This window comes from Carettochelys insculpta, chromosome 1 (assembly GCF_033958435.1).
Source record: "Carettochelys insculpta isolate YL-2023 chromosome 1, ASM3395843v1, whole genome shotgun sequence".
Classification (NCBI taxonomy): Eukaryota; Metazoa; Chordata; order Testudines; family Carettochelyidae; genus Carettochelys; species Carettochelys insculpta.
In genome coordinates, this window is record NC_134137.1 from 363,194,851 (window position 1) to 363,209,619 (window position 14,769).

The window sequence follows — 14,769 nt, forward strand, 5'->3', positions numbered from 1 at the left end:
GACCTTAGAGGTGAAATGCAGGAGACATCCTGCTGGGCCAAAGGCTCCCAATCTAGTCTGGATTTTGCCCTTTCTCTCCCCTCAGGAAACTGTATTACATGTTATGGACAAAACATAATCGTCTATTTATATAGTAAGGATTAAAGATCTGCTGAAACATTCCAGCTACACCACTGTAACTGGAAGTCTATAACGTAAGTTCCAGGTGCACTGAGTCATTTGTGAGGCATGGTATCGTCATCACAATAAGTCATACCTTTAAGACATTCACTGAAATAACATTCAGTGTTATTAGGAAATATAATGCAGGAAGAGAGAGCAGAATACAGAATTGTAATGGGAAAAGTTACAGCAAAGTATTGACTGAACAGAGATCTGGCTACATAATAAATACAACTACCTTATTTTTGTTACCTATAGTGCTTTGATCAAAGTAAAGCATATTTAAAATATCTCATCTTAATGCCACTTTATGTTTGAATATTCTATAGTGGCCATCCGTGTGGTATCCAACATCGAGGGCAAATTTGAACATTGGTGCCTAAAAATAGGCTATCTCAGTAAGAAGTGTGTACGATTAAGAAATGTCATATTGAAATCATTGATGCTAATTAACCCTCGCTAAACTTGAATTTCCTGTAAATCGCCGTGGGGTGGGCATTTTTCCCTGACAGAATGCAAGTTCTACAGACAGAAAAGCAGCAGAAGCACCTGGAGCTCCTTTTGAAAGGTAAATCCTCAGGATGAGGGGGGGCAGGTTTAAGCCTGGTAGTGAGTTCAGGCCATGGGAGAGGGGCAGAGGGGCTAAGCCTTGGGTGGGTTGGAAGGATGGAATTGAGCCAGGACCACATGGCCCTGTGGAGGGGTTGAACCAGAGCCATGTGCGATTGGTAAGCTGGAGCTGCGTGTGGGGTGGGGTGAGCTGGAGCCGTGGGGGTGAAACAGGGCAGAGGGTGAATCAGGGCTGTGTGGTGTTGAACCGGGGCCTGGGGGAGTTTGAACTGGGGTCATGGGGGGGGCATGGAGGGTCGAACTGGGAGTGTGAGGGAGTAGGGGTTCAACTGGGGGCCACGTGGTTCCAGGGAGGTTGAGCCAGGGCTGGGTGAAGCAGGATATTGAATAGTGCTTAACTCACATTAATGCGAATTAAGCACAACTTGAAATCGTGCATTTTGAGGGATTACTATAGCTGGTGCTCAGCATCTTTTAAAATCAGACATTTATTTAGATAGCTTCAGATCAATTTATTTCACTTCCCATTGGAAAATGCACCTCTATTAATTTTTTCTTTATCTTTCAAGATAGCAACAACTACAGTTACAACAACAACGCAAAAGAACAGCATTGTTGTAGTTGTGTCAGTCCCAGAATATTAGAGAGTGAAGGTGGACAAGGCATTATCTTCTACTGTACCGATGCTATTTGGTTCAAGACCACTTTGAAGCATTCACTGGCAAGCCAGGAGATGAGGTAATAGTTCTATCCTATCTCTAACTGCTATGCTCTCTAAAGTAAAACAGGATTTTGGCCGGGAACTGTGATGGGAAAAATAGTATACCAAAAAAAAAAAAAAAAAAAGGGAACATGGGCTCCAGAATCTAGTAGTAACAGCATGTGGTAAGAAACTATTTGACTGCAGTTAACACTCATAACACAGAAAATCAACCTGGAGAATTTTCTTATAGTTTGAGTCTGAGGGTTAATATGCCATGTTAGTAAAGTTTTGCTTTTCTTAGATAAACACTGTTTTTTACTCCCTCTGGGGCATCTGGCATTGGCCACTGTCAGAAGACAGGATTCTGGGATAGATGGACCTTTGGTCTGACCCAGTATGGCTGTTCTTATGCTTTTATGTTTGTAAGTTGACATTGCTGTCAACACAAGTGCATTTCCCCAAGAAAGCACATCACACCATCAGCTTATGGTTAAAAAAAAAAAAATACAGGGCAAATTGGCTCCACCTTTCATTAAATTCAACAGCAAATAACTCAACTTTAGGTTGTTTACATAATTGTTTACATAATGTCTCAGATTGTTTACATAATGGGAACCTAGTGAACGTTGTCTTGAAAGGCTGAAAATGTGTTCTGGGCGCATATTAAAGATGTAAATGCCATATACATATGCCTATATCCCTGTATGGCCTTCATACCATGTCCTTGGCTCAACTTCTCAAACCAGCCAGGGAATCCTGTGGCTCCGGAGAGGAGTCTCTGACTGCACAAAACTTACATCACTGACTCTACACTACGTGTTCTGAGAGCCCAGCCTAGGGACTGGGGCCAGAGCTTGCTGGAATATTGATTCTTCTGGGCTATTACATGTAGATGATAGTCTGCCCAGTCCTTATCTTGCTGTCATATAACCAAAAGCCAATTTGCCCTTAAGCCAACTCCAAGAATAAGTCAGATGGAGAGGCAGCTTAAAGGCACCTTTGCTTTGTCCACTACCAGTTACACTGATTGAATCTTTGATTTCTATTAAATAAATAAATAGTTCTCCCCTGAACTGGGTTGAACAAAATCCAGAGAGGAAAAGTCAGGAGTCAGGAGTTTCAATTCCTGATTTAGCTATGGACATGGACATTAGGCACACGCCAACCCTTTTGTATCTCATTTTCTCAATATGAAGATGATAATGCTTAATGAAAATACTTTCAGATCTAAGAGGTGTTAAATATTACCATTATTAGATATGCTCCCTTCAGAGGTAAAATCGGGTTACTTGTGATGAGTAAATCTTTTGAGAACCTTGGTTAGGTACTATAGAAGTGAAAAGCTGTTTCTATAATCACTGTAGTTCATCTAAGCCCCAGTTCCCGGTTATGGAACATAATTCAGCGTGTGCATAACTTTAAGCATGTGCTTAAATTCCCTTGAAAAGAACGAGACAAATAATTGCCTAATTATTTTCATATATTGTGTTGGATGAAATCATATACTTTAGAGCTTTTCTGAGATTGGCCTCTAGTGAGGTAAGGAATATAGCTTCATGCACGAGGGATTTGAAGGTAAAACAATTAGGGCAAGAATTACAGTATTGCTGGAGTGCTGAATAAAGGCCTTCCAAGCTGTAGATAGCACAGTTTTTCAGTGTAGCCACCTGTATTTATTAGTGTTCTTTGGCCATTCTTCAGATATATCAGCAGGCCTGATGATGAGACTATAATATAATTTTTCAAGTATGCAGTGTTGATAGATGTCAAAGATAGTGTTTTAACCATTGTAACTTAATCTAACATATTGAGCCTGAGGCATGACATGTACTAGATACAGGAATATATTTGTTGTGTTCTCATTCTCAGTGGTAAAGCTCACTTTGCTAAGCTTGATTACGTAGGAGTTAGTACAAAAAAAAAAAGCACCCCAAAGTCAGAGCCTAAAGGCAGTCCTGTTCTTAGAAATCATGTCGTAGAAAAACAGCTGCAGACTAAGCAACTTGCATATAAAATACATTATCTGATTGGCAAGGCTACTCACCGTGGCACACTACTGATATCATAGCCCTCATGCAGCCTTCCGCCCGGCCACTTTTTCCACAGAGCCTAGATGGTGCCCACAGTCCTCTACAATACACACCATAATCCCATACAGAGCTATAACCTCACAAGACTCAGCCATGGCTAGACCTCTTGCTCTGTAGACAGAAAGATTAATCTTGCCATGGCAGTCAATGGGAGAGTTGCCAGCGTTCACAATGTAAGGCAATGGTGTATATTTAGTAGTTTAATAGTTCTTGTCGGATTTTCATATTTAAATTCTGCTTGAGCTTGAAAGAAAAATTATTCAATGTGGTTCCAATACAAAGGCATAACTATCTAAAGAGTGAGATGATCATTGAACAATAAAGCACATCTAAAGATCTGGACCAATTTATCTATCCCTTTTCATTCCTACCACAATTGTGATGAGTACACAGGTAGTAGGGAGTGGGGCTGAGATGGAAAATGGCTTGTGTGAGGGCAAAAGGCCCTCTCTGTGACAGGTCCTTAGGTTTGAAACTCTGTCCAAACCAGTCCTAGTTTCCTGACATTCAAGACATGCTCTAATGTCCTTTTTTTCCCTTTTTGTAGCTATGAAAAGACTCTGTGGGAAATTCTAGAGACTATAAGGCAGGAGACAGCTTGGGTACTGGTCCCAGTCTGTGGATTTAATTCCACTGGGAAATAAAGGAATTCTGAAAACCACCACACCTTCAAGGTGTGTGTCTTCAACCTGCCTTTTTGAACTTAAATGCAAAGGAGCACAAACATTTAAAAAACCCCAAACAAAACCCAATCAAACTAAAAGTCACCTGGCTGTATATTCTGTTCTCCTTCTAGGGACAGAAGAGAGAAAGAACAAACTTCACATGAGAGATATTCCTCAAAACACTTGATTGGAAGGTTCTAGTGTGATGAGGATGGTATGGAAGCTTACAGAGAGTAGAAGATTCTGAATATGTTTTGACTGCTGAGTTATTCCATGTGTCAATTATTGGGGGCAAGGGTGTTTCTGAAGAAGTCTGTCTTTTCAAAATACTCCCAGGAGTACTTAGAGCAAAAGTTATTTTTAAATGAGTTTATTAGTCAGAATAAATAAAATATTGTGCCTATGGTACAGTGCAAATGGCCTCTCCCCCACCCCCTCTATGCCCCAGATAGTTGTACCAGAACACTACATGATACCTAAGGTGAAGGAACAAAAAAGAAAACATTTACTAATCCCAGCAGCTCCTGCCTTTGAATACTCTGGTGAATTCTCCACAGAGGAAGCCTTGATGCTTATTGCTCACCTCCTCTCGATGATCTTCTCCAGAGCGTTGAATATACCACCTTATAGAAGCTTGCTGGGATTTAGGAATGCATTCCAGAAAAGTTGAATTAAATTCAATGCCAAAAATCACCTTTTCATCAGCAGTTTCATGACTATTGCCTGGAAAGCAAACATGGCACAGAAGATTAACCCTGACCTGATTTTTAAAGCAATGGGAAAATAGGCTGATTCGGAACAGATGCTCTAGGAGCAAGTGAATTATAAAAAAAAAAATAGCAAAAGGAAACTTAACTTTTAGCTTCAAATATAACTGCCAGGATTTAGAGGCAGCTGCTACCTTTTCTCCAGTGCAACTGTTTTCTAGAGAGGTTAATAAAATCTGTAAGGCTGACTTGCTTAAAGATATACAGCCACTGTCAGTGAAGTTAATATTTTCCCATCATTTTCCTTCTATTCCATCCCCTTTGCAGGCAGGGGAGAACGAGCAGCACAGAGGTGAGGTAGTTATGAGAAATGGTTTTACTTCCACTAATTTGGAGAGCCACTAAGGACTGCGTCAGCACCCTGCATACATTAGAGCAGCCTGAAGGCAACTTTCATTCATTTCTTTTAATGGCCATCTGATAGCCAGTGATTTCTGAAGCTCAGTGTGTTCTCAATAGGGCACGGAATGAGAAGAAAGAAGACTTGGCTTCTTCTCCAGGCTCTGCCAATGATTTCCCATGTGACCTTGGAAATGTCACTCCACCTCTCTGCACCTTTGTTTCCTCTCCCATTCTTTGTCTGTCTTGTTTGTTTATATTCCAAGACAATTATTAATTATTGCACCAGAGAAAACACCCAACCAACTGATTAAGCTAGTCATAAATTCCATTTTGCCACCATAGGCAACATCTACAAAGCAGCCTTATTTTAAAATAAGCTCTTCTGAAATAGCTATTTCAAAATAGGTGCTGTTAAGACAGGCAATAGCACTTATTTTGAAATAGCTATTTCTAAATAAGCACTATCCTGGTTGTGTCTACACTTGCATTCCTCTTTCAAAAGAGGAAGTACAAATGAGGGAAATCAAAATGCAAATGATGCACTGATTTACATATTTTTGCTTCATTTGCATAATCTCTTTTCAGAAGAGATTCTTTCTATCTTGTTTCAGGAAGAAGGGGTCTTTCGAAGACAGGGTTTACATTCAAACAAGCCCATCTACACTGCTTTTTTTCTTTCAAAAGAATCTCTTCCGAAAAAGAGATTATGCAAGTGAACACAAGATATGTAAAACAGAGCCTCATTTGCATTTTTGATTTCCCTTGTTTGCATTCTTCTTTTGAAGAAGCCCCTGTGTCTTAACAGTACCTATTTCAAAATAGTTATTTTGAAAAAGGCGCTATTCCTCCTGAAAAGAGGTTTACTGATTTCAAAATAACACACCCACTATTTTGAATTTATTTTGAAATAGTGTGTGCACAGTGTAGGTCACAGCAAAATTGTTTTCAAAATAACAGCTGTTATCTCTAAATAACTTGTCTGTGTGGCTGTAGTCCCACTGGGCTCTGAATTGAGCTCACATTAGTGCAACATCTAAATAGATTTGTACTTGTTCAACAAGGACAATTATGCTGATAACCATTTTTCTACAGATACCCAACACCAGCTCTCAGGATGGCAAACCTTCAGTCTGTGACATACCTCAGGTACCTCTGTGAAGTAATTGTGGATGAATCCTGAGTGTGCAATACCAGTCCCATTGAAATCAATGAGGGTTTGGCCATTAACTTCAATGGACTCAGACTTTCACCCTGACTTTTTCGTGATGCCTGTGGTGGCTATGCACAGTGGGAGCCTACAATACCATAACACAGGCTGACCAGTCTATGATCTCATGGCAGACAGCCCTGCTTCTTGTGGTGACACACACTGAGTTCTACAGCAGGTTTCCAGCACCACAGGGGCAAGTGAACAATTGGAGATTGATCAGAGTGAGCTGCTTCTACTGCATCAAAACTTAAACTCAGCAATACTACCAATATTGTTGTGACTGGGTGGTTCATTTTCACAATGGAATGTAAAAATCCCAGACTAACCCAAACTTCAGTTTTGAATGTTTTTAATTTATTTTATGCTGCCACAGAAATCACAGAGTAACCGCAGGAATTAGCATTGACAGTACATATTGTAAGTGAACAGCAGCAGTTGCCAAGGGAGTGAGCGAGACTGCTTGGCAGCTGGGAGAGGGGGAAAGAGAAGGTTTTGTTAATACAGGGAGTGTTTAAGTAGCTGCAGGAAAGGGGAACTGGAGGGTTTGGCAGCTGGAACAGGAGTTTGGGAATTTTGTCAAGAGGAGGAAGAGGGAACATTTACTATTTCCTCAGTGGTTTTCTAACTTGGTTCTCTCTCTAGATACACTTCAAGGGAGCAAAGGTACTTGCATCTCCCTTATGGTATGGCCTGAGATATTCATGTCAGTGGCCTCATTTTCTCCCCTCATGCAGCTTTCTGCTGGTGTCGCTCTCCTATGGGGCATGTTGAGGGAGTAGTTTTATCCATTTACTTCTTTTAAGTTCCCATGGCTCAGTGAGTCTAACTGCTGAATGGGGGCTGAAAGGGGAGTTAGACTATTGAGGAATTTTCATTGCTTGGATGTTAGCTACCCACATATCTCCAGAGGCCTAGCTCCAAAGAGCAGAGTAAACAAGCAGACACACTGACCATACTCATCTTGTCAGAGAAAGAAGTGCAAATACTTACCTTCTTCCACATCCCAGCACTGAGCAACTGGGTCTCCATATCTGACATCTTGCCTCCTGGCTCGCCTATGGCAAGAGCATTAAAATTCTTAACACTTCAAGTATAATTGGTGGACTTTGCTAGCAAAAGGCAGAGGAGCCTGGCAGAGGTGGGACTGCAGCACTCCTGCCCTCTTGTTGACTATTACAGCCCTAAGTAAATCCAGCCTCACTCCCAAGCGGGTAAGTGGCACAGGGCGGTTTGTAAAAATGGCACAGAGACAGGCCTGTGGTTTACAAAAATCACTGTGGGGAGAGAGATCTGCCTAGAAGAGGCCGAGTGCAATTTAGTGGCAGAAGCAGATTCTAAATCAGCTGTAAGAGCACAGCCAGACCTAAGGGCAGAAGAGATGCTGTGATTTGGTAGGGATGGATCACCATGGAGACCATCAGAACCCTCCACACTGTATCATTTAAACCTACGAGGCTTAACAGACCACATTCCAATTCAATGGCCAACAGAGTGTCATGTCCACGGCTGAATTTCCAAAACAAGCAATGCTGGAGGAGACCAGGTGCTGGTTCAGAGACAACAATTTTGAGAATAGCAGCAACAGAGTTTGGTTTGGGGAGCTTTATGCAAAGATGAACAGAGCAGGAGACTGGGAGTCAAGATTCAATTCTCTTCCCAGCTCCACTACTTAACTTAGGCTACGTCTACACGTGCACGCTACATCGAAATAGTCTATTTTGATGAATAACGTCTACACGTCCTCCAGGGCTGGCAACGTCGACATTCAACTTCGACGTTGGGCAGCACCACATAGAAATAGGCGCTGCGAGGGAACGTCTACACGACAAAGTAGCACACATCAAAATAAGGGTGCCAGGAACAGCTGCAGACAGGGTCACAGGGTGGACTCAATAGCAAGCCGCTCCCTTAAAGGGCCCCTCCCAGACACAGTTGCACTAAACAACACAAGATCCACAGAGCCGACAACTGGTTGCAGACCCTGTGCATGCAGCATGAATCCCCAGCTGCAGCAGCAGCAGCCAGAAGCCCTGGGCTAAGGGCTGCTGCACACGGTGACCATAGAGCCCCGCAGGGGCTGGAGAGAGAGCGTCTCTCAACCCCTCAGCTGATGGCCACCATGGCGGACCCCGCTATTTCGATGTTGCGGGATGCGGATCATCTACATGTGCCCTACTTCGACGTTCAACTTCGAAGTAGGGCGCTATTCCCATCCCCTCATGGGGTTAGCGACTTCGACGTCTTGCCACCTAATGTCGATTTCAACTTCGAAATAGCGCCCAACACGTGTAGCCATGACGGGCGCTATTTCGAAGTTGGCGCCGCTATTTTGAAGTAGCGTGCACATGTAGACGCGGCCTTAGTGATCTTTGAGTGAATTGCTTCACCTCTCTGTGACTGTTGATAGGTTTCATTAGAATATTAGTCCTTAAAAATTGCATTTATTGATTCCAAGGGGATACATCTAATAATTTTCATTCTTCAGATGGAGAAACTGAGGCACAAAATGGCAAAGTGACTTCCTCAGAGACACACTGTGAGCCAATGTCATAGATGGCAACAAGACCTTACAAGAGCAAAACATAGGAGTGGCTAAGGCTACGTCTACACTAGCTCAGAAGATTGACCCACTCACAGCCAATCTTCTGGGGTTTGATTTCACTTGTCTGTTGGGATCACACTATTTTTTCTGGCCTAAAATCGCAGTGGGAAGCTCTGAAGCCCTTCATGCAGAGTACCTGAGTGGTGGATTTTCCAAAGGAGCTGTATACATGTTCTTACCTTTTAGAAGTTGGTGCATATCTGGAACATGAGTTTCCATCCCAAGCACAGTATGGGTCTCTGGCAAGGCAGCAGTCTGCACAGTACTTCCCATAAGTGTCACATCTGTGCAGAGAGAGCTGTACCAATCCATCTCTGGAACCAATGTACAATTGTTGCTGCAAATCAGGCAAAGTGAATGATTTAGAAGCATTCCTCAAGCAAGTTTTTAAATGCTCCCGTTCTCAGTAACACTCTCACAATCTTTCAGTCTTGGCCCAGAATTTATTTAAAGGAAAAGAATTTCACATTCACTGTAAAATGTTTCTCGGGTCACTGAGTGTGCTGGCCAGTCCCATCCACTTCAGATGACTTGACAGTGAAAATGGGCTATGCAACTGGAAGGACTAGGATCTATAACACTGCTAGGATATTGGCACATATTTAGAGTAGCAAAAATCAGCAGCAATCCCCCACAGCAACAGTTACTTTATTAATAATTTAATAAAGAGGAAGCCAGGTTAAGCTCAACAGCCCTTGGGCTTTCTTCTGGTTTATGTCTTATGTTCCTAAAAGCAGGACTGCTAAATCAATTTGTATAGTGGGGAAGCTGAGAGCCAATGAACCAAACTTTAAATCCAATATAACCACTTGAACCTCCAGAGTGACACAGCACCCCCCCAGTTCCAGCACCTGTGCCTAAAAGCTCATGCTTCAGGTTTTCAGAAGGTCACCTGCAAAGATCTAGGAAGGATTTTCTCCTTCCCATGTATTTTTTCTCTCCACCCTCCACCTCTCCACCCTCTCCACCCATGGCTGGAGTTGGAATACTTCATAAGGCAGTTCAGTGTCCTGAGGTGGCATGGGACACTTTCTTTCTTAGGGGCTTGGCAAGCTGGTTCTTTTTCACAGGTCGTAACTGATCATCGTATGCAAGGCTGCAAAGGCATTTTTTCTCAGGTCAGGCTGACAGGCTGTAACCACATCACCCCTCCCTTTCGGAAGGGGCAGGTAAATTTGAAAATGCAAATGAGGTGCTACCATGCATATGCAGATACTCATTAGCATAAAGTCAGTCATGTGAATTTTGAAGCTGCTAACTTCAAAGTGCTAACCAGCAGTCTAGCCATGGGTGCTTTGGAATACGTGCCCAACACTGAAATTCCCTTACTCCCAGTTCCCAGCTATTGGGGTTTTTTGTCTTTTTCTGTAGCATGGGAGTTCAGGGCATTTGCTAAGATTAGTTGGGTATATCTCACCTAACAATTTCTCTGCCATTGTAGGGACCTTGGATACTGTACACCTCAGTCTCTCTGCTATTCTGTGCCTGTAGCATATAATAGTTCAGTTTAGACTGGGAGGCAATATTTTGTTCTAATTTCAGTTATTGGAGGCAGTGTGCAGAGGTGTGTTGGTAGCTTGTGACAGATTAGATAGTTTGGTTGTCCCATCTGGCTTTCAGCTATGGCAGTGATCCAGAATTCAGCACAACTGGATGACGTCAGACAAATAACTTTCCCTCTCTGTCCCTCAGTTCCATACTTGAAATGGGAAACAACACCTCTCTTCTCCCACCTTTTGTGATTTGCTCATTTACACTGTCATCTCACAGAATAGGGACTACCAATTACTGTGTATACAACAATGCCTGGCACCTTGGAATCCAAACCGGTACCACTTGTAATACCATTACCATGAATAATAATAATAATAATAATAATAATAATAATAATAATAATAATGTCCTGTTGAATTGATTGACTATAGAGAGTACATTTTTTGTGGTGTCTAGAAATGTGTATGTATCAACTTCAATCACAAATCCCACAGGACTAACGAAGTGTATCTATGACTAATTACTAATTTGCACATGCAAACTACTATTTGTGAGTTAATGTCAATTTTCCATGCAAACTAGTTCACACATACACTTTCCAGATGCTTAAGTGGCAACCATTAGAAGTTTGGCAGAGAGAAATTGCTGAATGCTCAGAATACCAGGCTCGTCATTGTGAATTAAACAAATTGGTGAGTTACCTGCTTCAGGGATATCTCCATAGATGAGATAAATGATGGATGCTGAAAAATTAATGAGTGAATGTCAGGATAACTATTAATTTACTTTTTCATCCAACTTTAATACAAAATATGAAATAACTTAACACCTGCCTAACAAAATAACGAAAACTCCCAATCAATTTAATTGGCTTATGCAGATGTAAAAAAAGATCAGAAATAACAAAATACTTGTTTTCAAAAATGCACACCAGCAAATGTTTTCTGCTACTTGCCAGTAGATGGCTTATATCCAGAAAGAAGTAAATTACCCTGTGCCAAGGACCAAAACTAAGTCTAAAAACTCCTCTTAAGTACTATACTAAAGAGCTAAGTATGTCTTAAAGTATGCACAGGTAAGTCTTCTGCACCAATGGTGAATATTACCTCTAGTGAAATAATTGTATGTTGGGCCAGTGACTGTAGTAAGAACAGGATGGTCCTTGTATATTTTTATGCTTTATTTCATAATGCAACATCTATGCCTATTGTTTAATTGTGATGTGACTTTAGGAATAATGAATGGTTTGCAGCTGCTCTCTCCTCTTTAGTTTTTTGCATTAAAAATGTAGAAGCCAAATTCAGAAAGTGGGGGGATGTCTGATGAGAAAACCCCAACCCTTTCAGTGTTAAACATGATATGGTATATCTGCCCCGATGTTATGTTATAAGAATGCAGCAAATTGGTGTGCGCACTAAAACGCCTGATTACTTGGCAGACTGTTGAGCAATCTTGGTATTTTCAATGTAATATTTGTAATTGGTGCTCATGGCAGGGGAAAGAGGATATTCAGAACCTTTAAATCAAGAGGATTCTCATCCAATAGATGATGAATCAAAAGACACATGGAGAGATTAACTCAGTAATATCAGTTTTACAGAGTCCGTACTAGTGCTGGGTGAACTCACTGCACTTGATTTTCAAAGTCACTTGACCACTGTGAGTTAGAAAGTACAACTACGACCCCCCTGTTTTGTGCTTGCACTGCACTTAGGAAAGAGTCTATGGAGAAGAAAGAGCAGATGTGGAAGAAAGGAAAACACTAGCTAATCAGTAAGATGAAAAATGAAGTAGAGCTGGATGCAATGAAAAGGGAACAGGGAGAGACTATTCAAAAGAAGAAGAGAGAAACATTGTAGTGAAAAATATATCCACAGGCACATTTTGTTCTCCATTTCATGGGTGTAAATCCAGATCAGCTCGCCAGCCATTAATCAGGATTTATGTCAGTGTAACAGAGAGCAGAATTTGGCCAAGTACATATGTCATTTATAAACAACTCACTGCAGTTGGCCTGACTTAGTGGATTATTTATTTCTCTGACATTCTACCAGCATTACTAACACCAAGCACACAAAGGTTTGCATAGTGCTTAAAAAACTCAAGCCAAATCAAGAGGTTGATTTAAATATCATTAGACTTTAAAAAATAGTAGACACATATTGAACCTCTCCAGTCCAGAACTCTCTTGTCTATCAACATCCATGATCCAGCATGATCTTAAGTTAGCCAGATGTCCACTTAGCATGGGTGTGGCACAGTGTCTTGTGGGCCCATAGAGTTTGTTTGCAGCCATCAGTCCTGGCTCTGAGTGTTTGCTGTTATTTAACTCTAAGTTACCCCTAAATGCCTTTTAAGAGCCCCATAAGCAGTGTGAGTGTGGTAATGCTGCTAGACAATATTGACCTCCTGTGGTCTGGCAAATTCTCTCATTCAGCACTGGTCAGGTCCTGAGAGTGCCAGATTAGAGAGGTTCAAACTATATTTCTTTTGCTTAATGGCTTTTGTTTCTTTAGTTTTTAACCTTGATAGTTTGGTATTTGATACTTTTGGTACTTTTAAGGTTTTCTCCACAAGTATGAAGACTGGAAACATTCTTAAATGATAATGGGGAACACAGGGCTCCAGGAGCTGAGACTTTAGGGGAAAAAATGCTAAAAATCAAGCAGCACTGGTGAGATGTGTGAAAAAACAACAAGATTTGACAGAAGTGGCAGGAGCTTGAAAATTCAAGTTATTTTTGATTTAACCCCATTTGGAAAACCCAAGGATCTCAATATTAAAAATAAAATACGTTTGGGACCTTGCACTAGTTCTGAGAAATTAATTATTTCACAGGTTATAATAATATATGGAGATTCACATCTCACAGAGCTGGAAGGGACCTTGGGAGGTCATTAAGTCCAGTCCCCTGCCCTCTTGGCAGCATCACCAAGCACCACCCATTTTTTTTTCTTCCTCTTGTTGGCCCCAAATCCCTAAATGGCCCTCTTAAGGATTTAATTCACAACCTTGGATTTAGCAGGCTAATGCTCAAGCCACTGAGTTATCCTTCCCCCAGAGTACCCCTAGGCTTAAAACTCCCCTAATCTCTTGTCTGATGTTGTTTAAAGACCCAGCTGTTACACTTACCTTGAAAATCTGCAGTTCTTCCAGTACTACTTCCTCCATAGTCCATTTCTCTTTTTTAATACTCACAACTTTCAGGACTGTTCCTATGTCTAAAAGAGAGACACAAAGTATAAAAACACCGGCTGTGTTTCAATATTTCAATGTATTCAGGAGTTTGCCTTCTAAATACAAGTTCAGCCTCTGTAGTCTGGCAAAAACCATAATCCGGCATGATTTTAGTTGGCCAGATGGCCACTTATCATGGATGTGGCCAAGTTTTCCATGGTCCCATAAAATTTGTTCACAGCCACCAGTTCTGGCTGTCAGTATCTTGTGCTCTTATTTAGATCTAATTTAACCAAACATGTTTTGTAAGAGTCTAACAAGCAGTGGAAATGTTGCTAATGCTGCTACACAACATTGTCCTCCCATGGGCCATCAAATTATCCTACTTGCCACCAATCAGGTCCCCAGGATGCTGGACCAGAGAGGTTCAACCTGTACATTTGTCCATCCTAGGTACTTGTATGGCCCCTATTTTACAGATGGGGAACAGCTGCTCAGCAAGACTAGCCCACTGTGATACCACAAATGCATGGGGAAAGCAGAGAATTGAACAAGGGTCCACTGTGTCACAATCTAGTTTTAGCCGCTGAATCTTCTTACTTTTTCACTAAAAACTTCTACTTAAACTCATTTAGAGACCATAAAAGACCTGAAGTCCTTTGCTGAACTGGGTTCTTAGTGACGCCCACTATGCTGTGTGGCTGGATAAGACTTAAACCTGAATTAAAAAGCTTTTAAAATCAACACAAACAATTGTTTAAGATCCCAAAGTTTGGAATCCTCATACCTGCTCAGGCCCAAATGTGGAATCTGACCCAAAATCAGAGTTGTCTCTCATGCAAAAGTTGTAAATGACAGAGGAATCCTTTATTTTAGCTTAAATGACTCTTTGTAATCAGTTCCATGATTCTACTTTTCTGTTGTGAATAAATTCCAGCCATAATAGCATAGGGACACCACAGAATTGTGAGGCATTTAAATCGGGGG

The 14,769-nt window shown here is 41.4% G+C and overlaps 1 protein-coding gene across 2 annotated transcripts in view; it reads right to left on the bottom strand.

Moving 5' to 3' along the window:
• LOC142025035 (semaphorin-3D) overlaps positions 1-14,769 on the bottom strand; it is a 228,517-nt gene that overhangs the window by 15,736 nt on the left and 198,012 nt on the right. For both annotated transcript variants that reach the window (XM_075017431.1, XM_075017441.1), the window contains exons 13-17: positions 13,738-13,826; positions 11,307-11,348; positions 9,291-9,448; positions 7,500-7,564; positions 4,774-4,913 (exon numbers count right to left, since the gene is read on the bottom strand). In XM_075017431.1, the coding sequence (XP_074873532.1) occupies positions 4,774-4,913; positions 7,500-7,564; positions 9,291-9,448; positions 11,307-11,348; positions 13,738-13,826 (494 nt within the window). The remainder of the gene's footprint in view (positions 1-4,773; positions 4,914-7,499; positions 7,565-9,290; positions 9,449-11,306; positions 11,349-13,737; positions 13,827-14,769) is intronic.